This window comes from Mesoplodon densirostris, chromosome 3, assembly GCF_025265405.1.
Source record: "Mesoplodon densirostris isolate mMesDen1 chromosome 3, mMesDen1 primary haplotype, whole genome shotgun sequence".
NCBI classification, from domain to species: domain Eukaryota; kingdom Metazoa; phylum Chordata; class Mammalia; order Artiodactyla; family Ziphiidae; genus Mesoplodon; species Mesoplodon densirostris.
In genome coordinates, this window is record NC_082663.1 from 108,564,569 (window position 1) to 108,591,211 (window position 26,643).

The following is a 26,643-nucleotide window of genomic DNA, read 5'->3' on the forward strand; positions in this document are numbered from 1 at the left end:
TTTGTCCTCATTGTCACTTGTGCTTCAGGTTCTTGTGTTGTTCGGGATGCTACGGGGAATGTTAATGACACTATTGTAACAGAGCTCACAAACTGTACTTCTGCAGCCTGCAAATTAAACTTTGACTTTTCATCTTGTGAAAGCAATCCTTGTTCCTATGGGCTAATGAACAACTTCCAGGTGAGCATCAAATTTATATTATACAGACATTCTGTGTTCATCTAGAGGTCAGACTGCTATCAACTCTGACCATTCAGAGTATAGCAAAAACTTAGAAGGGAGGATTGTTGTTACTTTATACCCAGATATCAATAAAGACTGTATGCAACTAATTGCGCAAACAGAAAAATATGAAAGAATGAAATCTGAGCCTGTTCAGGGGCAAAACGGCCCCAGAGGGCAACACTTTTATCATAAGGTATAAGATATAGTACATATATACAGTATACTGTTTCAGAAAGCAAGAAAGCATCTCACACATGGTCATAAGTGCTGGGTCTATTTTTGGATTCTCTGTTGTGTTCCATTGATCTTTGTGTCTGTCTCTCCACCAGTGCCATACTTTCTTGATTACTATAGTTGGTTGTAAGTCTTGAAATCGGGACTTGATTCCTCCTACTTTATTCTTTTTCAAAATTGTCTTAGCTGGGCTTCCCTGGTGGCGCAGTGGTTGAGAGTCCGCCTGCCGATGCAGGGGACACGGGTTCGTGCCCCTATCCCGGAAGATCCCACATGCCGCGGAGCGGCTGGGCCCGCGAGCCATGGCCGCGGAGCCTGTGTGTCCGGAGCCTGTGCTCCGCAACGGGAGAGGCCACAGCAGTGAGAGGCCCGCGTACAGCAAAAAAAAAAAAAATTGTCTTAGCTATTTTAGTTCCTTTGCTTTTCCAAATAAATTTTAGAATAATCTGTGTTTATCTACAAAAAAGTCTTGTTGGAATTTTGATAGGAACTGCATTAAACTTGTACATGAATTTGGGGAGGATTGATAGATTTACTATGTTGAGTGTTCCAACCCATGAACACTTACATTTTTCCATTTATTTAGATCTTCTTTAATTTCTTTCATAAGTATTATGTAGTTTTCAGAATATCAGTCCTGTACATATTTTGTTAGACTTACATCTAAGTATTTCATTTTTATTTTGAGCAATTTAAATCCATACTAATTGAAATGAGTTCAGTTTTCTAATTTGAGGTTTCTCCATAATTGCTTTATATATGAATGCCCTTTTAAAAAAGTGTTGATTAGTATCAGTAATCTTATTTAATTAGATCTATCATATAGTGATGCTGTGTTAAACCACTATTGAACAACAGATTAATAAAATTATTTTAATGGATGCTTGGAAGTTTGTGAACTATTAAACGTATGAACTGTGTAAAGATTAGTATTACTGCTCAAGTATTTGGAGAATATCAGTTTTATTATTACTTCTATAAGGTACTGAAAGCAAAATGAAATTTTTGTAAAATTTATGGGTTTTAGATAGAAGAGGAAAAGGAATCACTAAAATTTGGAGGATATTTTGAGAGTTGCTTGATAAGCCTCAGGATGCTAGAAATAAAAGAACACAAAGGTATAAATTCAGGAGATTAAAACAAGATATTCTGTGGTAAATTTATAGAATAGATGGTACTGCTAATTCAAAGTGGAAAATAAAAATTTCGCTTCCTAGTGTTTCTCCAGTAATGTGTAAACATAATAAACAGAATAGTTGAGGATTTAATGTATTGCAGAACATTATATAGACATTTTATGTAGAATCTATGTATTTTACATTAAAATTATATAACTTAAATATTTAATGCCATTATTTGTATTTTCTTTTGTATAGTTTCAAGCAATTTACTGCACTTTCAGTGGTTAAAAATATTGAACTCAATTATGTAATAGAAGTTTGTTTTTTCTAGTCATAAGACTAGGCAAAATCGTAGGAATGAAAGAAAGTATTCATGTCCAGCTAATTATTCAGGCCAATTCGGACATTGATACTGTGTATGAAAGGCACAGATGTTGGTCTCTGCCCAGTGACTGAAAATGCCAATCAGATTTCTGTGTTGTTGCCTTGAAATACAAAAGTATGTTGTCTTTATCAAGTCTAAGTATGGACTCATTCAAGCAAAGTGTGAGAATTTGGTGTACGTAAGTTGCTTTTCCAATTTAAGTATATTAAAAAGAATACTTTGTAAAGCAATACAGAATGGGAAGAAAATCCTGTAAAATTATCAATTGCTTGTCACTTGGAAAATGAAGAATGGTGAATAGAACATAACTGAGGAGCATGTAAGTGGAGACTCCATCATGAAATCTATACAAAGGCACTCTATATAATACTGTTTTGTATATAGTTGATAAATATATGCATATATAATAGGGTCACTTTATTTTTCTTAAATGTTTAATTTTCTTTAGTTTTATGTTTCTTATATTTCTACACTTTAATGTCCTCTGAAACCTTTGACTCACAACTGCTTGATAAACAAAATGTAAGCGTCTTTGCTCTGTCAGAGCCTTTCATACCCAAACTTAAGTCCCACTGCTCCTATCCAGACTGAACTCCAGTCATTACGTGTTTGTATATGTATACATGCACACACTTACCCTACTCTGTTGCTTTATTTGGTGCTTCACTCTGCTTGGAATGCACTGGCTTTTTCTTTTTATATGTCCAAATCTGTCTGCTCTTCAAACCCAGTTCCATGAACGTTTTAAAATATTTATTTATTTATTGTTATTTATTTGGTTGCACCAGGTCTTAGTTGCAGCAGATGGGCTTCTTAGTTGCGGCTCGCCAGCTCCTTAGTTGTGGCACAAGAACTCTTAGTTGCAGCATGCATGTGGGATCTAGTTCCCTGACCAAGGATCGAACCCAGGCTCCCTGCATTGGAAGCGCAGAGTCCTATCCACTGCGCCACCAGGGAAGTCCCCATGAACGTTTTTTTGAACCCTAAATCGTCAACACACACACATTCCCCACGCAAAATCTCACCATTTGTTTTACTTGCCACTTTTTTTAAACTTTTTATTAGACTTTTGTCTTTTATCCCCCCCTTATTAAAGACCAGACCATCTTTTGTTTTTCATCTTTGTTTCCACTATATATTTTGGATAACACTGATGTTACTATTATTTGAATGCATTTCATTTACTTGCTACTCATATTTTACCATAAAATGGTGGGAAACACAAAGGTTATTGGATAAATGTATAACTAGAAAACAGGAAACTTGGCAAATCATAGAAGCATAGTTTCTAGATGCTAAGCATGGAGCATTATTTATCTTAATTTAGAGGTGATGGAAGAAAAGAAAATGAATCTTTTCCTCAAAACATGAAAGGTGAAATGTTATGGTTGTATGTAATGTTGCTGGTGTCAGTTTTGGCTTAATCTACCAATGTATCATATTCTTTTTTCTCCCCTTTTTTCTTCATTTACCTCCTGCCTTTGTACTTACTTAACTTTGAAGGCATTACAGACAGACATGGAATTTTGTATTATCTGATAAGTATATATAACAGAAATCAAGTCTGCTTATTTTTATCTTGGTCCACCTTATCTATCATTTATAATCTCCTTCCCTAAGGACAGATTTGGCAATGCTAGATAATCTAGCATTAAATAATAACTGTAAAAATAGTGATTATGAAAAATGTATCATGTGTATGTAACTACTAAATTGGTATTAAAAGGCTGAATAGAAAGATCATCTTTTCAATGAGTTTTCTCTCCTGGAGATTCTCAGAGAAGTCAATGCTAATGTTTCTTAAAACTCTTAAATATGTTCTTCAGGTTTAAACCTAAATCTTCTGAAAGATGCAGGGAGAGACATTTAAGTGAAACAAGGTGGTTTATGTATACATGAAATCAGACTTAGGTATTATGGCCAGGGATTGTGCCCAGAGCTAGTTTTACATCAGGCTTAATATTAAATTATAGGCAAGTGTATAATAAACAGCCTAAAACCTGATTTCCTTATCTCCTTGGTCTCAGTTGGCATGTTCTTTGTCGATATAAATGAGAGGTAAATCTCCACTAATGAAGTAATGAATCTAGATGGTGATCATCATTCGCTACTGGTAAAATTTATAATGCATAGATCAAGTTGACAGTACCTGAATCCATTAAACAACTCTTCCAAATCAATTTAATATTTTGACAGATTTCAAAGGTTCACAAGGAACAGTGCAATGAAAACCTGTGTACCTACCCTTCATTTGTATTTACTAGTAGTTTATATTTTGCCCCATTTGCCTTATCTTTATATATATATGTATAGTATTTATCTTCTCAAACATGAGAATAAATTATAGACATCACAGCATGACAATCAGATTGAAGTATTTAAAACATTCTGTACAAGTATGGTAAATTTTCCCACCCAAGTAATTCAGTGTTGATGAAATACTGTTGTCTAAATATATATTCCATATTCATACTTCCTCACTTCTTCCAGTAATGTCCCAGATCAATTTTTCTCAGATCCAGGATTCAATCTGGTGTCACACATGGCCTTTAGTTATTTTTAAATTCTTTAATCTAGAGGAGTTCCCAGCCTGCCTGTTTTAACCTTTCAGGATGTTGACATTTTGAAGAGTCCAGGCAATTTATTTTGTATTGTGCTCCTCTGGATTTATTTGATTGCCTTCTCATTGTCTAAGTTAGTGATCCATTTTTTTTTAAACTTCATCACAGGGAAATGTTTGAACATGTACAAAGATAGAGAAAGCAATATAATGTACCTAACATACACATTTTCTAAGTTCATCAGTTATCAGTGCATGGCTAATTTTGTTTTATTTATGACTCCCCACTTCCTAGATTATTTAGAGGCAAATCCTGGAGTTAGATCCTTTCAGCTGGATATTTCTACTTTTAACTTTAATAAATAAGTACTCTTTAAAGACAAACAAAAAACATAACCACAATACCAATCTACTATCTTAACATTAAAAAAAGGAAACAACCTTCCTGACAGAAGTATATCAAACCACCTTGGAATATTCTTGCCAGAAAACTTGTACCTCAGTCTGATCAACTTGTCTAGATCTACCTACCTACGAGTTGACTAGAAATAGAGGTGAGAGGAACAAGTTAAACAAGGCAGTGGAGATTGTCGGCAAAATCCAGAGCGTGGGGTTTCTCTAGGAGAAATGACATAAAAATCATAAAATGTAAAGGAAAGGGTGAGCCTGTAGATTGAAAAAGACTTAAGAGACATATCAACCAAATGTAAATGTAATCCTTTTGTGGATCCTGATTTGAGCAAACTTAAAAAGCAAGAAAAGATGAATAATTGGGGGATTTTTGAATGTGATTGGGTATTTGATGCTGTTAAGGAATTACCCAGTTTTTAAGCTGTGACAGTGACTTTGTAGTTACAGTTTTTAAAGGTTTTTACGCATTAGAGGTACACACAAACATTTATGCATGAAATGAGATCTGGGGTTTAATTCACAATAATGAAAAGATTGGCCCTGTTGAAACTGAGCGATGGATACTTTGTAGTTCAGTATGTTCTCTCTGCCATTGTGTGTGCCTTTGACATTTTACAAAATAAAACGTTTTTTTACATTTAGGGCTGGTGGTAAATCAGTTTCAGAAGTTTGTAACGCACGTAACCATTATTACTGTTTACTATTGTTATTTTTATCAGATTTCTCCCAGAATTACTATTAGTGTTCTTCATAGGAATAATAAAGATGAAGTGTTGTTTTCTTTTTTGAATTTTATGTAAGACTTATTTTTCCATTTTTGTCACTTTTTTAAGGTAATGAGCATGGTGTCAGGCTTTGCACCACTGATTTCTGCAGGTATCTTTTCAGCCACTCTTTCTTCTGCATTAGCATCCCTTGTGAGTGCGCCCAAAATATTTCAGGTAAGTATTTTCACATTACAAATTTTATTAAAGGGGCAGTTAAGGTAATATATTTAAATATGGGATTTTTAATATTTTTAAATTATTTGTTTACTTCTATCAAGCCCATGTATTGATATTTATATGACATATACAAACACATATTCAAGAGTGGCATATTTAATTTTATGCATATGAATGTGGATATGTATATATAAACACTTGGCTTATATCTACTCTCAGGGTGTAAGTTTTGAGATGTCTTTCTGGAAGTGGTGATGAATTTTTGCTTTATGGACATACTGTTAGCATAAATTTTCATAATGTCTTACCAAGGATAAAAAGTATAGTCCAAGACCATAAATCAAAAGAATTAAAGTATCTTGTTCCTATTAGCATAATGCCAACATTAATGTTTTTACTTTATGAATATTTGAATGTCTAATACGTGCTATACATTATGTTAGGTACTCAGGATATAATAATAAATATGATAGACATTGTCTCCCTTTAATGAGCATTAAATAAATGGCTGATACTGGATAGAAAATACTTTTTATTACTAAAACAAATGAGATATCGATTCTGCAGCTTTGTTCTTAATTTCCTTTGTTCTTTTTGTTCTTAATTTTTTGTTGTAGCTAGTTAGTACAGTAGAGGTGTAGAATATTTACTAAAATTATTTTCAGTATTGTTTTAAGAAAGGTGATTATGTTTTATAATTAGGATTTTCATTTGTTCTGAGTCTAGGATTTGGACTTGGTTTTCTTAAAATAGGTCACACATCTGTCATACTTCTCAAGGTTCCACATTTCTTCTGTGTATGCCTGCTCCTTTGACATTTTATTCATATAAGAATTTCGGCCTGGGGTGGAATAAAATGGATAAAAACTTCAGTGTATTCTAAACCTCCTGTCTTTCTGATGCTAGAAATGTTTGAATCTCCTTTACAGTTTGTAGGTGAAGCAGCGTGAGGGGAAAGAAAGAGGACCAAGAATTAGAAACTTGGGTTCCATTCCTGATTAACCTATTATAACTGTAAGCAGATCTGTATGTCTTATTTCAATATATTTCATTTTAATGTTTACATTTCTTCATTAGGCCTTATGTAAGGACAACATCTACCCAGCGTTCCAGATGTTTGCTAAAGGTTATGGGAAAAATAATGAACCTCTTCGTGGCTACATCTTAACATTCTTAATTGCACTTGGATTCATCTTAATTGGTTAGTCTATAAATGTACGCTAATGTAGATTCTGGTGCATTTATAGTATCAACTCTCAACACTGAATTGTTAAATTATAAACAAAATGTTACTTTGCCTGCAATACTAAGTTAGTTTCTTTTTGATCAAAGGAAAGAGTGTTTAGAAATAATGCAAATAATAGCACTTGTTAAATATTTGCTAAAATTCTTACCATCACTAACTCTCCATTAGGGCTAGAGGGAACTCTTAGGTTCTTGTCCCTAAAACAAATATGGTAATAGCATAAGGAAAAGGATTCCAGTGTCTTTCATGAAGGTAGAACCTCCACCGATCTACTTTTTCGTACTGTTGCCTCTGATCATAAGGAAGCTAATGGGTCTTTCACTGCTAAAGAAGACCTTGGACTTTTATTAAGAGTCTGATTATACTACTGGAAACTAACTCTCATGTGTTATCTAAGAATGTATTTGGTTAAGTTTCTTATGATCCAACAGTTCTTTTTAGGGGTTTTTACCCTATAGAAACTCACATATAAAAGAATATTCTTAGTGTCATTAATTATAATAGTGATAAATGAAAGCAACCTGAGTACCTATCAACAGAAGAGTGAAACTACAGAATAATATTCAGCAGTAAAAAAGTGAATAAACTTGGTTTTCATATATTAATATGGATGAATCTAAATATAATAAATGTAAAAATAACAAATTGCAGAATGATAATATAGTATGATATAATTTACATAACTTTTAAAATACCCAGAACAGTGCTACACAATGCTTATGGACCATATATGTGTGTAGTAAAATGAAATAATATCATTGGAAAGAATATTCCAACTTTGATAAGTTGAGGTATAAAGAGGGCTTCTACTGTGTACATAAGGTATGGTTTCTGAAAATTAAAAGTATATAAAGTATATATGGCAAAATTCATTAAATCTGGTTTGTGGATGTAGGAGTATTCATTATGCTGTTATCTAAAGGTTTGAAATAATTCATAGTTTTGAAGAGTTAAAAAAAGGTCTAATATGTCAGTTAAATATGCTTCATGTTTCTTTTGCAGCTGAACTGAATGTTATCGCTCCAATTATCTCTAACTTCTTCCTTGCATCATATGCGTTGATCAATTTTTCAGTATTTCATGCATCACTTGCAAAATCTCCAGGTGACTTTACGTTTTTTTAAAAGTTCTGTAAATGTGGTAATGTCTGATTTTAGAGAAAATGAAGCTTTTTTTATATATAAATTTATTTACTTTATTTATTTATTTTTGGCTGTGTTGGGTCTTTGTTGCTTTCTCTAGTTGCAGCGAGCAGGGCCTACTCTTCGTTGGGGTACATGAGCTTCTCATTGCAGTGGCTTCTCTTGTTCTGGAGCACGGGCTCTAGGCACGCGGGCTTCAGTAGTTGTAGTGCGTGGGCTCAGTAGTTGTAGCTCGCTGGTTTAGAGTGCAGGCTCAGTAGTGGTGGTGCACAGGCTTAGTTGCTCCGTGGATATGAGATCTTCCTGGACCAGGGCTCGAAGCCATGTCCCCTGCATTGGCAGGTGGATTTTTTTTTTTTTTTGCGGTACGTGGGCCTCTCACTGTTGTGGCCTCTCCCGTTGCGGAGCACAGGCTCCGGATGTGCAGGTTCAGCGGCCATGGCTCACGGGCCCAGCTGCTCTGCAGCATGTGGGATCTTCCCGGACCGGGGCACCAACCCATGTCCCCTGCATCAGCAGGCGGACTCTCAACCACTGCGCCACTAGGGAAGCCCAAGAAAACAAAACTTTAACACATTTTAAAAGATGGCATGTGGAGAATTAGCTCACTAGTGCTTCACTCTGCCTTTATAGTTGAGTCAAACTGAGTCTTCAAAGATCTCTTTATCATGAAGTTTATTGGTAAATAATGTCTGTTTCTTGTCTTCAAAGAATTTAAAATAGCATTAATTTTAAATTCTGACACTGTGAAAGAATTACTTTGCTTTTTTCTGTTTTTATTATTTATTTAGCTGATTGCTATTTCAGTTCTAAGAACATTATTATGATATAGTTAACCTATCCAGGAATGTTTTTAACACAATGAGTTCTCTGGAGTTCTAATGTAAGGGGTCTTTATCAACTGAAAAATTACTCCATATACATTTTTTATGGGTTTTGTTATAAACCATGATAGCAGTTGGACATCAGAGAAGGAAATAAGGAACAAAAGCACTGTTCCTTCTAAGGGTCTAAAAGTTTCTCAGAAAAGGAAAGGTAAAGTATGGGAACTTAGGACACAAACATCTTAGCTTCAGTTTTTACTTTAAGAATATAAATTTTAGAGGTGGGTATGGGTGTGGCTATAAAAGGGCAACACAAGGGATCCTTGTGTTGGACTTTTCCTTATCCTAACTGTATTAATATTTTAGTTGTGATATCATGATATCATTTTGCAAGATGTTATCATTGAGAGAAACTAGGTAAAGGGTCCCCGGAATCTCTGTGTATTATTTCTTACAACTTTGTGTGAATCTGCAGTTATCTCAAAATTAAAAGTTTAATTTTAGAAAAGAATATAAGTTTTATTGAAATGATTTAAAAATAGTATTTTGGGCTCTGGAATTACCTATGAATGAAAATTTTAAAACACGGTCTTCAACAGTTTTTCGAGTGAGCTTATTAATTCATAAATACTTCCCCAAATGGGAAGGTATGTTTCTATAGTCAACTCACAGTTTTTCTAGCAAGTAGATTAATTTTTTAATGATTCTGAAGAACAGTTTGTTTGAATTGTTTTATACATTCATCAGGATATAGATGTGTCTCCTGCTAAAACACAGAAGATAAAACCACACTATTAAGGACTCAATTTGAAACCTAATGTTTTAATCTTCTCTAGTTTTTAGCATTCACTGGGGTAGGTTGATTTATACTTTTTTGGTAAGGAATTTTTTGAATACAGAACTAGTAAGATAGGGTAATGTGGACATAAATAGATGTGCCCACTTCATGGCTGTCAAGAATCATGATGTTGTGATTAGTAATGGTCTATGACTTCACTGTTACAGTTAGCCTTATAGTTCATATTTAAAGACCTTTCAGTGTAGCAGCCGCAGAGAAATTTATTTTGTGCATACGTATGTACCACTGTCTAAAGCAGATGAGGTATCCAAGTGACTTTTATTTATCTATTTTGTTTGTTATTTTTAGGATGGCGCCCTGCCTTCAAATACTACAACATGTGGATATCACTACTTGGAGCAATTCTTTGTTGCATAGTGATGTTTGTCATTAACTGGTGGGCTGCATTGCTAACATATGTGATAGTTCTTGGACTTTACATTTATGTTACCTACAAAAAACCAGGTAATCACATTTTGTAATCCAAGTATGAGAGAATGAAGTTTTGGATTAGAATGGTGGCTTTAGAAATGAAATGGACAAAGAAGATACTGTTTTAATCATCTCAGAAACAATTATTTCTCTAATACACTTATTAAGTCTCTAAAGTAACAAATGTCTAAAATCATCATTTGTGTCCAGACTGTTTGTTTATTCAGTAAGAGGTAAAATTTGCCTATTCAAATAACTTAAACTGTTCAGTACTATAAATAGTACTTTATAACAATAATAGAACTGCCTCTTTCCTTTTAGACCTTTGGCTATATAAGCAGTAATTTTTAAATGTTTTATTTGTAAAAGGCTCATTTTGAGTTGCACGCACAACATGTCTGCAGCCCTATCATCCCAGTCTTTTCTAAGCTGTACTTTTTTTAAAAAATGTAATTGTAGTTCAGATTAGCATTGTCTTAATTTCATGCCATGAACTTGAACTATTGAAAGTCCTGAGTACAATAGTTTATTTTAGCAACTGACTTTTTAAATGTGAAAGTACTTGTTATTGATGACTTGTTACAACCGGTATTAAGCTGCTGCATGAATACTGTCTTTCCACAGATGTGAACTGGGGATCCTCCACACAAGCCCTGACTTACCTGAATGCACTGCAGCATTCGATTCGTCTTTCTGGAGTGGAAGACCATGTGAAAAACTTCAGGTAAGTCATAAGGTAACATAGAAACATTTTGTCTTAGGTGGCAATCAGTTCTTCCTTTATTGTTCAGTAACATTTTCATATGCTGATATTTCATGAAAATTTCTCTAAAAGCATAGGGTATTGTTTCTTGTTTTGGTTTGATTTGAGCAGTTTATTCAAAAACAAGGTTGAGGTTTCTCGTTATCAAAATTTTACAAAGAGGGGCTTCCCTGGTGGCGCAGTGGTTGAGAGTCCACCTGCCGATGTAGGAGACACGGGTTTGTGCCCTGGTCTGGGAAGATCCCACGTGCTGCAGAGCGGCTGGGCCCATGAGCCATGGCCGCTGAGCCTGCGCGTCCGGAGCCTGTGCTCCACAACGGGAGAGGCCACAACAGTGAGAGGCCTGCGTACCACAAAAAAAAAAAAAAAAAAAAAATTTACAAAGAGATAAATTATCACCTACCCTGCAAAAATGTTGTGAAAGTTTTGGAGGTCTCTCATTTTGAAAACTTTTAAATAGTAAGTATCATAAAGTAAACTTTTTTTCCCCTCTGTGGCCTCAGTAGTTATATAACCACTGAGGATAAAACTCATAAAAATCCCCTTTTTGCAATTTTACTAAGGCAGTAAATATTTTCATGTTAGTGGCTTCATTCTCATTGTGGTACTGGAAACCAGTTTTAGTGATAAAGAATCAATGCCTTAGAGTGAAGAGTATTTCTTACTTTCTCAATAAATTACTTTATATTTTATCTTATAATAGTTTATCAGCTATCATTTTAAAAACTATTCCTTAATTTAACATGCTTCTAATAATTGATGAGATTCAGTTACTAAAGCATTGTTGTAAATCCAGGAGTATTGTTTATTTATATAGATTCTTAGAAACTATAGATTATTACTTATACCAAGCTATAAGTAGGCTTGCCATTTTTAGACAATAGATCATTAGACAGCCATTCTCATACTGTTCATGTAAGCCTGGTTCTGAACAGGTGACTTTCCACAGTCATGAGTAATGACTTCTCACTGGCTTCTGCACAGTAATCACAGAAATAAATTCCTTGTTTCAGTAAACCAAAAGGCAAAATCTTTTTTAAAGAAAACTTCCAGAGTGGATACGTGCCAGAAAAGAAGTGCTCTACCAAATTTCCCCCAGGAAGAAACATCTTTGTATATCTTTTTGTTAATTCTTTGGGTTCTCCCCCCTGCCCTGCCCCCAACTTTCTTCTAGAATGAAAGTTTTCCAGAGGCCACAGATCTTCAGCTTTGGAGTAGAGAGAAACTGGAAAAAGAAAAAGAAATGAGAGCCCTGGGAGGAAAACTTTAAATGCAGCACATTTTGAACATTTTGACTAGTTGATGCCAAATATGGCAGAAAATTGAAATCATTCCTTTATGTAAAAAGTTGTATTCCAGAACTGAGAGTATGACCAAGAGTCAGAGTTAATTTGCCATTAATAAAAAACTGTTGCTTTGGCTTATTATACTAATGGGGAAATTTTTAAAAAAATTTTATTCTAATAAGTGTTTTAAAATTTTTATCAGAATTATACATGAACATAGTTTAAAGAGGAAAAACTTAGGTTTGTCATGAAAATTAGCACTTGTCCCACTTCTCAAATCCCTGTTTCTCTCATGCCACAGGCAACCACTTTTAATTGAATCGTGTAATATTTACTTCATATTCCCAAAAAGAGTGTTTGTCTTGTTGTATTGTTTGAGTTTTAACTTCAGGCGTTATCTGCTGATTTCTTTCATCCATGTATGCCCACCACACATGTGCACCCTTCCCTTTACCCCACCATCCCAGGGTATTTTTTTTTTTTTTTTTTTTTTTTTTTTTTTGCTGTACGCGGGCCTCTCACTGTTGTGGCCTCCCCCATTGCGGAGTACAGGCTCCGGATGCACAGGCCCAGCGGCCATGGCTCACGGGCCCAGCCTCTCCGCGGCATGTGGGATCTTCCCAGACCGGGGCACGAACCCGTATCCCCTGCATCGGCAGGCGGACTCTCAACCACTGCGCCACCAGGGAAGCCCCCAGGGTATTTTTTATGTCATTATTTTGTAGACTTGATTGATATTTATATTATGACTTTTTTTTTTTTTTTTTTGCGGTACGTGGGCCTCTCACTGTTATGGCCTCTCCCATTGCAGAGCACAGTCTCTGGACATGCAGGCTCAGCAGCCATAGCTCACAGGCCCAGCCACTCCGTGGCATGTGGGATCTTCCCGGACCGGGGCACGAACCCGTGTCCCCTGCATCGGCAGGTGGACTCTCAAACCACTGCGCCACCAGGAAAGCCCTATATTATGACATTTTAAGCATGATTCAAGAGCCCAGCCATGTAGTAAATTATGATTGTTTTTTTTTTCCTGTACAGGCTTTTTGTTTTCTATGTAGGCAATAAATTTTTTTTCCGATTTATATTTCTGTTTATCACTATCTCAGCATTCATCAAATTTGCCAAAAGATTTTCTTTTCTTCACTTCATAGTTTCTATTTCCTTGAAGTGTCTTTCTCACTATTTCCTGCCTCTTTAATTTGGGTTCTTAGATTTAGCGTTGTCTTAAGTATCTGTGATCCCGGGCCAGGGAAGTTCTGCATTGGTGGGTGGGGCTTGTCAGTGAAGCCCTTAATGTAGATTAATGTGGCTTTTCTGGTTCTTTAAGAAATTTAGGTCATCTTAAAGGTTTTCTATTTTGATCTGATTAGATTTATCAGAAAAGAATCTTTTAATCTGCTTGTTGATAAAGTTCTGGCTACCAGAGTTTTGAGAGCCAAGTGGGAAGGCAGCTCAGAGATCTCAGGGTTCAGCATATAGTAAATGTTCTCCTAACTCCCCTACTTAAAGTAGCTGCTTATGCCCTCAGACCAGAGGTCTGGGACATATGTTTATGCTCCCAGACCAGAGGTCTCTCTAGCAAATAAGCCCTAGCCTAACAGGATTGGAGAGGGACAGGGACAGTTGCCCATCATAGTGATGGAAATGATTTGGGTTCATCTAGGTGCTTCTTATGCAACTTTAAATCAGTCCTTTTTATTTTAGTTTCTTTAACATATTGCCCCTTCCATTTCCAAAGACATCTATTGCCTCTAAGTCCTAGGCATTTTGATGGTTCTTAGGTGTAAAATCAGATGGCTTAATAGTTTTCTCTTATGCTCATTTGTAATGTAGCCTTTTCCTGATTTGTCAAATCCTTTATTTTTCTTCCATCTGCTTTCTGGCTTTCAAAATTTCAATGCTATTGTGTCCTATCCTGTTCTCCATATTTTTGGTGACTTAAAAAATCCCATCATACTATGGAGATTTTTAAGGAGGGAGTAAAGATGAAGGCAGCTGTTCATACTCTGTCATTGTTACTAGAAGTAATCCCTAATATATTTTGTTCTATACCTTTCTTTGGAATGATAAAATTATACCCAAATTATGCCTTTGTGGTGTGTTTACTATTTATTGATAGTAAAGATAGGGACTACAAGTTCATTTCCCTCAGTAATAGGCTATATTAGTAATAGGTTAAACTACCATAACAAAAAGCTGAAAAAATAAAGTGGCTAAACAAGGTAGATATCAGTGTTATGTGATAGTCCAGAGGTGAATGGATACTCATGGCTGGTAAGCAGATTGGCTGCACTTGGTTATTCAAGTTCCACATTCCTTTTATCTTCAGTCTGCCATTCCCTAGGATGTGTTTTTCTATCCATGTGGTCAAAGACATCACCCCCCCACCCCGCCATGGCCTAGCTTACAGGAAAGGGGAAAAAAGTATGGAGGGTGGCCAGCTTCCTTTTTAAAGGACAGGACAAGGAATTAGGGACATCGTACGGGCTGGAAATCATTCATAGGGCCACTTTTAGCTGCTAGGAAGGCTAGGAAATGCAATGTTTAGCTGGGGAGCCATGGAGCCTGCTAAAGCTCAGGTGGAGAGACTGGACTACGACTAGCAGTCTGGGCCTTAGAGGAGGACTTCATATTTGATTGCCCCAAAGCAATTCCCCCAAGCAGAACTGGCTTTTCAGATAGCTTGCTAAAATTCTGAATGAGTTAGTACCATTTTTAGGTCTTTATTCAGGTTTTCCTGCTTATTTTATAAGTATAGTTAGGAACTACCCTAACAATTTAGTAGGTAAGTCAGAATTTTTAGTCTATTTGCTTTTTGTTAAAGTTTGTTTTAATTATACACATTGTTGTGATTCATTTTGCTGTGCAGTAGAAGCTAACACAACATTGTGAAGCAACTATACTCCAATAAAACTTAATTTTAAAAAATAATCAAAAATTTTTAAAAAAACATTTTTTTTCTGAATCTGTTTGAATTTATAAAATAGATACCTGAATTTTTTCCTCAAACAAGGTTGATTTTTATTTCTCGTCAACAAAAATCAAGAGTTAAAAATACATGAAAGTCTTGCCACTGTCTTGTGTTTGCAAAGGCAATTGAATTCAATTTTGGCTTTCATCATAATTAATTAGTATTAAAACTTTTAGTTCAAATAGAAACCTTTTCTTCTCCACAGGTGGTTTTACTCATAGGACATCATTAAAATTAAACTAGATTAGGGAAGGCTGATATTACAAAGTAGAAGTAAGTATGATGTGGTCAAGCTAAGAAGGAAAGTGACCTCTTTTTTACAGGAAGGCAAGGCCATGCTCTCAGGAAGTTTTGTGGGCTCTGTGAAAGAACTGGAATATTTATCACCTTTATAAGATGAAAAGTTGTTACATGTTTTTAACCAGCATGGTCATTTCTTTCTGTAGTGCCTCCCAGAATCTTGATGTATAATATTACATATTAATTTAGGACATTTGGTATGATGGTTGTTCAGAGGTTTTGTTTTTCTGCATTTCTCATGTACCAAGGAACCCTAGTTATATCATCTTCTGTGAGAATCTTGTGGCCTGTCTTGAGGACAGCTGCATAAAGGAGTGTCTAGTGTAATAATATATTCTTAGAGAAGTGACTTAAAATCATGTCCATGTTATCAAAACCCTAAATTTCTCTCTTTTTAATCTTAAATTAGGCCACAGTGTCTTGTTATGACAGGTGCTCCAAACTCACGCCCAGCTTTACTTCATCTTGTTCATGATTTCACAAAAAATGTTGGTTTGATGATCTGTGGTCATGTACATGTGGTAAGTACTAGTTTTGTTTTCTATATTAAAACATTTTTCACTCTGTGTATATCATTTGTAATTTGTGGAGCTTTCTAGATTTGAAATAATTTGAGTAGGTCTTAGCAAACTATATTGCTTTGGCTAAGAAAAATTACTTCCCGATAACTAAGGAACCTAAATGGAATTCAGTATGTGTTTTTTCTTGCTGATAAATCTCATAAAGTCCTGAGAATACTGGGAACATATACTTATTAGAAAAAAAAAGAGCTGGAGGAGGTGGACAAATCATGGTAGATATCTAGTATCTGATATGTAAGAAGAGTAGAGTGAATGCTGAATTTCCAAATTCAAACACTTTAATTGCTCATTCATTTTAGTTTTATTCATGAGTAAGGAAATTATTAAAAATAGGGGTAAACGGTCATCCAAAAGTAGTTTCTTGTTTTTGGCATCTTGGCTATTGAAAACAATTACTAGATGATGGATTACCTTTTCTGCATAAGGATTTGGAGTATTTGCCAGATTAACTTATCTCCCAGGCTCTACTGTTCATTTTATTTTGGTGCTAGAAATGCGTGTTATATGCCCTATGTCCCAGCCCCTGCTAGAGTTGATCTTCTACTTGTATAGTAGCAAAGTGAGTATGCATGCACGTGTGTGTGTGTGTGTAGGGTAGTGGAAGAACACACTGAGACACTGACTCCACTCAGGACCTGTGGAGTTTCACAGTTTATCTCCACATAGATGAATTCAGGTTGGGGTCTTGAGCATAAGAAATTACAAAGGGGAAATTTTTCTACTAGGAAAGATAAATTGTACTTTTCCTTGTCTTATTCATGTATAATTAGGGTGTACTTTTAATCTTATTTTTAGATTTTTTAAAAATACAGTTTAGGTAAACATGTAACACATTTTATGTGTTGCTTACAAGGATCAAGATAGAATGGCAAGTTAAAAAAGCTCATTTCCTTTCTTGTGTCATGTTATCGTTTAACAGAAGTACAAAGAAAAAATGTATTTATATAGTTCACTTTGACTTGTAATGATACTTCTAGGTTTCTGAGAATTAACAACTCAGACATTTGAGACAAACAAAAAATAAGATGGGAAACTTTCCATAGAAAAACAGAAGGCTCTTATTTTTCTCTGTGTAATCTCTTCTCTGTTTTCAATAACTTATAATTTCTTTCATTTACTAGTATCAAAACATTTATTTTTCAAAGTCTGTGTTTCTTCCTCTCCTCTTCTTCCTTCTACTGGCACCCTCTGTGTCTTTGTTCCATCAACACTGTTTTTTCATAATCTTTATTGGAAAGAATTCACTGACATGAAAATGAAACGCTATCATTATACTTCCCTTCTCCCCCCACCGCCATGTTTAGACACGTTGTTTAAACCAAGATAACAGGAGGATTTTTATAAAAGGGGAATAGATTACCTTCCAGTTAAAGACATTATTAATATTTTTACCTTAAAGGGCCCTCGAAGACAAGCTATGAAAGAGATGTCCATTGATCAAGCCAAATATCAGCGATGGCTTATTAAAAACAAAACGAAGGCTTTTTATGCTCCAGTACATGCAGATGATTTGAGAGAGGGTGCACAATATTTGATGCAGGTAAATTTGTTACATCTTTCAAATGACAGTATTTTAGTTTTGTGTAAGCTTTCAAAAACTTTTTTATTCCAGGTTTCATTATTCACATTAATAGAAATCATACATCTTTAAAATATCTTTACTGAAGTAGAATACTACAATTTGTATAATTTGAGAGTTACAGAAGTACTGTGCTGTTGGCTGACAGTGAAGAACCTCTTTGTGAATTATCTTAGCCTATTTCTGTCCTTTTCCTAAGATAGTTCCCATTTACTCCCTGTTGTGTGAAGTAATGGCAGGCCTTATTTAATTTTTTAAAAATTTGAATTCCCTACTGTATTTCTCACTATTATTTTACTGGTGCTAAACTTAGACTTCTCTTTAGGTTTTGTGTGTGTCCTGGTAACCAGAATGTGGGATTTGGAATCAGTCCTAAGTTTAAATGCTAGCGTTGCTACTTCCTTATTATGGATTTTGGACCAATCAAGTTATTTAACTTCTCAGAAACTCAGTTTCTTCAACCCTTAAAGGTTGTAGGGAGACAGTGTTTGCCAACTTATTTTTATAGGAACCTCTTTCTTCAAAAGAAAGCTTAAGCAAAAGCCCATTGACTGTGTCGATTGTGGAGCTGCTTTGTTAAAGTAGAGGTGGGGGACTCAGTGCTGTCACTGGGCCCTTTCTGTTTTGTGTTTTTTAAAACTTGACAAGCACATGGTTAAGAATAGCCTAGGCTATCCTCAGGAATAATAAGGGGTGGGAGTGGGATTGCTTTGCCAGATATAAAGCCTTATTAGCATAAAACTATAGTGATTAAGACATTGTGGTATTGAAGTAGAGACAGACAATTCAACTGAGTAGAAATAGAGCCACTCATATAGGAAATTTAATACATGACAGAGGTGACATTGAAAAGATGAGCTGGGATAATTGATTATTTATGTGAAAAAAATATATAACACATCCTTATAAAGACCAAACAACAAAAAATTTCCAGATAGATTTAAGACCTAAACATGAAAGGCAAAATTTGTAAGCTTTTAGAAGAAAATAGAGAATGATTTTATGATCTTGGACTAGGGAAGAAGTTTTTAAATGAGACACAAAAAGTTGAATTATGAAGAAGAAACCAATTATTTTTTTAGTTAACATGTATAAAACTGTGCTTCTAAAGAAAGCATGAAAACAAAAAATGAAGCCACAGACCTAAAGAAGATAATGTTACCAGCAAAAGAATATGGTCCACAATATATAAAGAAATACTAAATCTATAAGAGAAAAAAAGAATAGCAAAAGACATGCAAAGAAGAGGAAACCTAAATGACAGAAGTAAAAATTAAAACCACAGTACAGCTTTATTCCATACCCGTCAGATTGATCAGAATCAGGTCTGCCAATATCAAGTGTTAGAAATGGTGTAGAGCACTTGGAAATCTTTGCACTGCTGTAGTAAATGTAGACTGGACAATCACTTGGGACAGCAACCTGGCAGTATTCTGCGTCTTTGAAAAGTGTGGATATCCTGAGACATTCCATTCTTAAGTGTATACCACAGAGAAATTTTACACATGTGAAGAAGGCTATGTGAAGTTTCATAGCACTATCATTTCTTACAGTGAAAAGGAAATTAAAGTAACTTCAATAGCCATTAATCACATTATTGAAAATTGTGGCATAATCATGCAGTGGAATTCCATATAGTGGTGAAAAGGTGCTATACATATCAATGAGGATAAACCTCAGACAGAAATGTTAAGGAAAATAGCAAGTTAAAATAAGAACATGAGTAATATGAAGATATTGTAAATTTTAAAAAATATGTAACTTAAAAATCCATAAGTATATATGCCTAGATAACGGAATATATAGTAAAAATACAAGGAGATCTTGAAAAGGATACATTGGGTACTTGATATGTATTTGTGAAGCTTTTCTTAAGCTGAGTGGTGGATACATGATTATTTATTACTTTATTCGCTTTTGTAGATGAAATATATAAATATTTCAAATGGAATGCTACCCCTGGTCATAAGGTTGTTTCTAGTGGGTAAATCTTGCTTGCTTTTTTGTGCAGTTTATAGGAATATTTTGATAACTACTCTATGTATTTAATAAATGTTATGAAGGAAATGAAAATATTTACTTACAGCAATGGTTCTTAACTTCAGCTTGCATCAGAATCACGTGGTGGACTTGCTAAAACACAGACTGCTGGGCCCCATCTTTACAGTGATTCAGTAGGTCTAGGGTGACGCCCAAGAATTTGCACTTCTAACAAGTTTCCCGGTGATCACGCTGCTGCTGCTGGTCCAGTCCAGGCACTACACTTTGAGAACCACTGCCCTCGAGGGTTTCTGTGGTATAAATGATGATATCGTAAATTGGCCAAGAGTTAGGAACCATCCTCCTTATCATTCTCCTCTACCTAACATACTCACCCACCGTGGGTCATGACAGTTTCACCAGTGTGGGGCAAAGGGAGCATACATAGAACAGTGTCATTTTGCGACTGCCCTATAAACCTGACAAGTGCTATTCCCTTTACAAAGATGCCCAGGAGATGGTTTATTCCAGTGGCAGAGCTGTCTGAGGAACTGTTTAAAATACCCTTACAGATAGGTGAATTGCCTCTTTAGAACTAATCACTGAAATTTTAGTGTAAGTTGCCACTGAGTGTATTTCTCTTTCCTTCGAACCTTCTCGAAACCTGTTACATAAAGTGGCAAATGCCTTTATGTCTGTTAGAGGTTTATAGTCTTTGTCAAAATAGTTTTTTGTACGTTGATTTCTTTATACCGTGACTTATTTTATAGTTCTAGCGGTGCTGTTTTAGATGGGTTTGTTTTACTATACTTTACATTCTGACTTCATTTTTTGTCCTTTCATTTGTCTAGTTATTAGTTATAATCATAAGCATTCATTTAGAGATTCACTGTTTTAAGGAGAGGTAGTCTTGTCAACAACTTGCTTATGGAGCCCTCTGGCAGTAAGACATTAACACTGCTAACTTCTTTGTTTAAATGGATTTTTCTTTTCTTTTTTTTAAGGCAGGAGCCAGTTGATTGTCAATCCAATTTTAAACATTCATTTTAAATTAGCAAAAAACTCATTTTTACAAAAAATTCAGATTACATCATGATGCCCTTTAAATCACGTAGATCTCATTTAGTCTTAGTGTAGCTATAACTATCTTTTTTCCTGAGCAAAGCTAGTCTAGAATTATCCTGTAATATATGCTGAGTGTTTCTGAAACCTTTCCTCTTCTTCGTTAGCCACATTTTGAGGTAAACAGCAATTTTTTTTTTGATTTTCTAAAAAAAATGTAGACCGAAATAACATTGCCAATAAGAGTATTTAAAATATAAATTATACCCAAGTCCTGTAGCCCCTTTCCAAATATATATACACACATATATTTAATGCCATGATATTAAATTAACTAATGATAATTTAAAGCCATCACTATTAGCTCAACCTTTAAAAACTAACCATCTAGGGCTTCCCTGATGGCATAGTGGTTGAGAGTCTGCCTGCCAATGCAGGGGATACGGGTTCGTGCCCCGGTCCAGGAAGATCCCACATGCCACGGAGCTGGGCTCGTGTGCCATGGCCGTTGAGCCTGCGCATCCGGAGCCTGTGCTCCGCAACAGGAGAGGCCACAACAGTGAGAGGCCCACATACCGCAAAAAAAAAAAAAAAAAAAAAAAAAAAAAAAACCATCTAGAACATGAAGCGAAAACTGCATTTTTGTTCAGTGATGCTTTTTTTCAGCCAATATTTTATTATACATTTCCATTGTCAACAACATTCTTTAATTAATGTAACATTTAATGACTATTTTTAATGGATTTAGCATAATATGCTAAAGCAATTTCTTTTTTTTAACATCTTTATTGGACTCTAATTGCTTTACAATGGTGTGTTAGTTTCTGCTTTATAACAAAGTGAATCAGCTATACATATACATATATCCCCATATCTCCTCCCTCTTGCATCTCCCTCCCACTCTCCCTATCCAACCCCGCTAGGTGGTCACAAAGCACCAAGCTGATCTCCCTGTGCCATGCGGCTGCTTCCCACTCGCCATCTATTTTACGTTTGGTAGTGTATATATGTCCATGCCACTCTCTCACTTTGTCACAGCTTACCCTTCATCCTCCCCATATCCTCAAGTCCATGCTCTAGTAGGTCTGTGTCTTTATTCCCGTCTTGCCCCTAGGTTCTTCATGAACTTTGTTTTTTTTTCCCTTAGATTCCATACATGTTAGCATACGGTATTTTTCTCTTTCTGACTTAATTCACTCTGTATGACAGACTCTAAGTCCATCCACCTCACTACAAATAACTCAATTTCGTTTCTTTTTATGGCTGAGTAATATTCCATTGTATATATGTGCCACATCTTCTTTATCCATTCGTCTGTCGATGGACACTTAGGTTGCTTCCACGTCCTGGCTATTGTAAATAGAGCTGCAATGAATACTGTGATACTTGACTCTTTCTGAATTATGGTTTTCTCAGGGTATATGCCTAGTAGTGGGATTGCTGGGACGTATGGTAGTTCTATTTTTAGTTTTTTAAGGAACCTCCATACTGTTCTCCATAGTGGCTGTATCAATTTACATTCCCATTAACAGTGCAGGAGGGTTGCCTTTTCTCCACACCCTCTCCAGCATTTATTGCTTGTAGATTTTTTAATGATGGCCATTCTGACCGGTGTGAGGTGATACCTGATTGTAGTTTTGATTTGCATTTCTCTAATGATTAGTGATGTTGATAATCCTTTCATATGTTTGTTGGCGATCTGTATATCTTCTTTGGAGAAATGTCTATTTAGGTCTTCTGCCCGTTTTTGGATTGGGTTGTTTGTTTTTTTGACATTGAGCTGCGAGAGCTGCTTGTAAATTTTGGAGATTAATCCTTTGTCAGTTGTTTCGTTTGCAAATATTTTCTTCCATTCTGAGGGTTGTCTTTCCATCTTGTTTATGGTTTCCTTTGCTGTGCAAAAGCTTTTAAGTTTCATTAGATCCCATTTGTTTATTTTTTGTTTTTATTTCCATTTCTCTAGGAGGTGAGTCAAAAAGGATCTTGTTGTGATTTATGTCATAGAGTGTTCTGCCTATGTTTTCCTCTAAGAGTTTTATAGTATCTGGCCTTACATTTAGGTCTTTAGTCCATTTTGACTTTATTTTTGTGTATGGTGTCAGGGAGTGTTCTAATTTCATTCTTTTACATGTAGCTGTCCAGTTTTCCCAGCACCACTTACTGAAGAGGCTGTCTTTTCGCCCCTGAATATTTATGCCTCCTTTATCAAAAATAAGGTGACCAATATGTGCGTGGGTTTATCTCTGGGCTTTCTATCCTGTTCCATTGATCTATATTTCTGTTTTTGTGCCAGTACCATACTGTCTTGTTTACTGTTGCTTTGTAAAATAGTCTGAAGTCAGGGAGCCCGATTCCTCCAGCTCCATTTTTCTTTCTCAAGATTGCTTTGGCTATTCAGGGTCTTTTCTGTTTCCATACAAATTGTGAAATTTTTTGTTCTAGTTCTGTGAAAAATGCCAGTGGTAGCTTGATAGGGATTGCATTGAATCTGTAGATTGCTTTGGGTATTAGAGTCATTTTTCACAAGGTTGATTCTTCCAATCCAAGAACATGGTATATCTCTCCATCTGTTTGTCTTATCTTTAATTTCTTTCATCACTGTGTTATAGTTTTCTGCATACAGGTCTTTTGTTCTTAGGTAAGTTTATTCCTTGGTATTTCATTCTTTTTGTTGCAGTGGTAAATGGGAGTGTTTCCTTAATTTCTCTTTCAGATTTTTCATCATTAATGTATAGGAATGCTAGAGATTTCTGTGCATTAATTTTGTATTCTGCTACTTTACCAAATTCATTGATTAGTTCTAGCAGTGTTCTGGTAGCCTCTTTAGGATTCTCTATGTATAGTATCATGTCATCTGCAAACAGTGACAGTTTTACTTCTTCTTTTTTGATTTGGATTATTTCTTTTTCTTCTCTGATTGCTGTGGCTAAAACTTCCATACCTGTGTTGAATAATAATGGTAAGAGTGGACAACCTTGTCTTGTTCCTGATCTTAGAGGAAATGGTTTCAGTTTTTCACCATTGAGAACAATGTTGGCTGGGGGTTTGTCATATATGGCCTTTATTATGTTCAGGTAAGTTCCCTCTATGCTTACTTTCTGGAGGGTTTTTATCATAAATGAGTGTTGAATTTTGTAGAAAGCTTTTTCTGCATCTATTGAGATGATCATAGGGTTTTTATCCTTCAATTTGTTAATATGGTGTATCACACTGATTGATTTGCATATATTGAAGAATCCCTGCATTCCTGGGATAAATCCCACTTGATCATTGTGTATGATCCTTTTATTGTGCTGTCAGATTCTGTTTGCTAGTATTTTGTTGAAGATTTTTACATCTATATTCATCAGTGATATTGGCCTGTAGTTTTCTTTCTTTGTGACATCTTTGCCTGGTTTTGGTATCAGGGTGAAGGTGGCCTCATAGAATGAGTTTGGGAGTGTTTCTCCCTCTGCTATATTTTGGAAGAGTTTGAGAAGGAGAGGTTTTAGCTTTCTCTAAATATTTGATAGAATTAGCCTGTGAAGCTATCTTATCCTTGGCTTTTGTTTGTTGGAAGATTTTTAATCACAGTCTCAATTTCAGTGCTTGTGATTGGTCTGTTTATATTTTCTATTTCATCCTGGTTCAGTCTCGGAATGTTCTGCTTTCCTAAGAATTTGTCCATTTCTTCCAGGTTGTCCATTTTATTGGCATATAGTTGCTTGTAGTAATCTCTCATGATCCTTTGTATTTCTGCAGTGTCAGTTGTTACTTTTCCTTTTTCATTTCTAGTTCTATTGATTTGAGTCTTCCCCCTGTTTTTCTTGATGAGTCTGGCTAATAGTTTATCAATTTTGTTTATCTTCTCAAACAACCAGCTTTTAGTTTTATTGATCTTTGCTTTTGTTTCCTTCATTTCTTGTTAGTAATTCTTAAATACGAATCTCATACTTAAATACTTAACTAATATACTAATACTTAACTAAATTAGATAACCATGATGTTTGGAAATGTTTTTACTTAATAGTCATGACAGAAATAAAAAGCCACATACTATTGGGGAAAGAGTTGTTCTTTCTGCTACAGTAAAAAATGGTTATGATGATACATACACAGAAAAATATTATAACAAACTAAATGCCTTTCTTGTCAGCAAGTTCTGGTGGAAGATTCACAGAAAACATTGCTAACGATTCAAAAAAACAACAAAGTGAGAATGTTTTGATTGAAAGTGAAGCTATTTGTAATAAGCTTCAGATGACTGCATTTTGCTTTATCAGTTTCAATTATGGAAGTCCACGAAGAACTGATTTTCTATGAGCCAAAAGGAATATGTTCCAGAGAAGACATATTTTCAGTAATGTTATTTCTTTAAAACACATGATGTTTTATGGAAACTGAAAACATTACTTCTAACTGAATAGGTACTTTGATTAGAATTTACAAAGGATTTAGGATGACTGATAGATGTGAAATTTCTTTACTCAGTCATTCAAGGGAAAGTTATTACGATAATGAAGTTGAAAACAGAAGTGCACAGAGTACCTCAGAATGTTACTGTTAATTTTATAAAAATAAAACCTTTTAATTATAATAAGATTGTGACCAAAGTTTGTGATGAGAAAGGGAGTAACTCTGACAGTATTTTGTTCCATCAAGAAGTTGCTGGTCATCTTGTAGCTTACTTCATTAAAAAACAATAAAACTTGAAGATATTTCTTGGTTTTCTTTTACCAAAAACAAAAAACAAAAAAAATCAAAATTATGTTGTGTGGTTAGTGACTACCTTGCTATGTAACAGTTTTTAAAATAAAAATAAATATTCTTTATCTGTCTCTTGAGGGCAAAGCGTTGTTTATAGTAGAGTGAAAAAAACAATCTTATTTTTTGAAAGAAACTTGTGCATGGATAGAATATTTTGAAAATGAATATAAACTTACATGGTTAGGCTTATTTCTTTTGTTCCCGAGTCCTTACAACAGTGTCTGGCACATGGTCAGCACTTGGTAAGTACTTGAATTAATTTAATCTTTCACAAAAAATGATTAAGTATATCACCTATAAAAACTTAAGTGTGACCTCATGGCACATAAAATATTAATTCAAAATGGATCTAAGATCTAAATATAAGGGCTAAAACCATAAATCTCTTCAAAGAAAACATAGAGGTAAATCTTCATGACCTTGAATTTGGCAATGGATTCTTAGATATGGCACCAAAAGCACAAGCAACAAAACAAAAAAGTAAACAAATTCGACTTCATCACAATTAAAAACTTTTGTGCATCTAAGGACATTATCAAGAAAATGAAAAGACAATCTACAGAATGGAAGAAAATCTTTTTACATCATATATCTGATAAGGTTTAATATCCAAAGTATATGTAGAATTCCTAAAGCAGCAACAAAAAGACAGACAACCCAATTAAAAAATTGGCTAATAACTTGAATAAACATTTCTCCAAAGAAGAAATAAAGATAACTAATAAGCACATGAAAAAATGCTCAGTATCATTAGTCATTAGAGCATTGCAAATCAAAGCTACAGTGAGATACCATTTTACACTACTAGCATGTGTGTAATTAAGTAAACAAACAAACAGGAACTAACAAGTGTTGCTGAGGATGTGGAGAAATTGGAACCTTTGCATTGGTGGTGGGAGTGTGAAATGATACAGCTGCTGTGGGAGACAGCTTAGTGGTTCCTCAAAAGTCTAAACAAGGAATTACTGTATATCCAGCAAGTCTACTCCTAGGCATATACCCAAAGAAATTAA

The 26,643-nt window shown here is 35.0% G+C and overlaps 1 protein-coding gene across 1 annotated transcript in view; it reads left to right on the forward strand.

Annotated features, from left to right (window-relative positions):
* Positions 1-26,643, forward strand: part of SLC12A2 (solute carrier family 12 member 2) — a 110,755-nt gene that overhangs the window by 59,961 nt on the left and 24,151 nt on the right. Inside the window, exons 10-17 of the mRNA XM_060093308.1 lie at positions 29-180; positions 5,770-5,877; positions 6,958-7,081; positions 8,129-8,230; positions 10,240-10,395; positions 10,987-11,086; positions 16,092-16,203; positions 17,663-17,803. Coding sequence (XP_059949291.1) covers positions 29-180; positions 5,770-5,877; positions 6,958-7,081; positions 8,129-8,230; positions 10,240-10,395; positions 10,987-11,086; positions 16,092-16,203; positions 17,663-17,803 — 995 coding nt within the window. The remainder of the gene's footprint in view (positions 1-28; positions 181-5,769; positions 5,878-6,957; positions 7,082-8,128; positions 8,231-10,239; positions 10,396-10,986; positions 11,087-16,091; positions 16,204-17,662; positions 17,804-26,643) is intronic.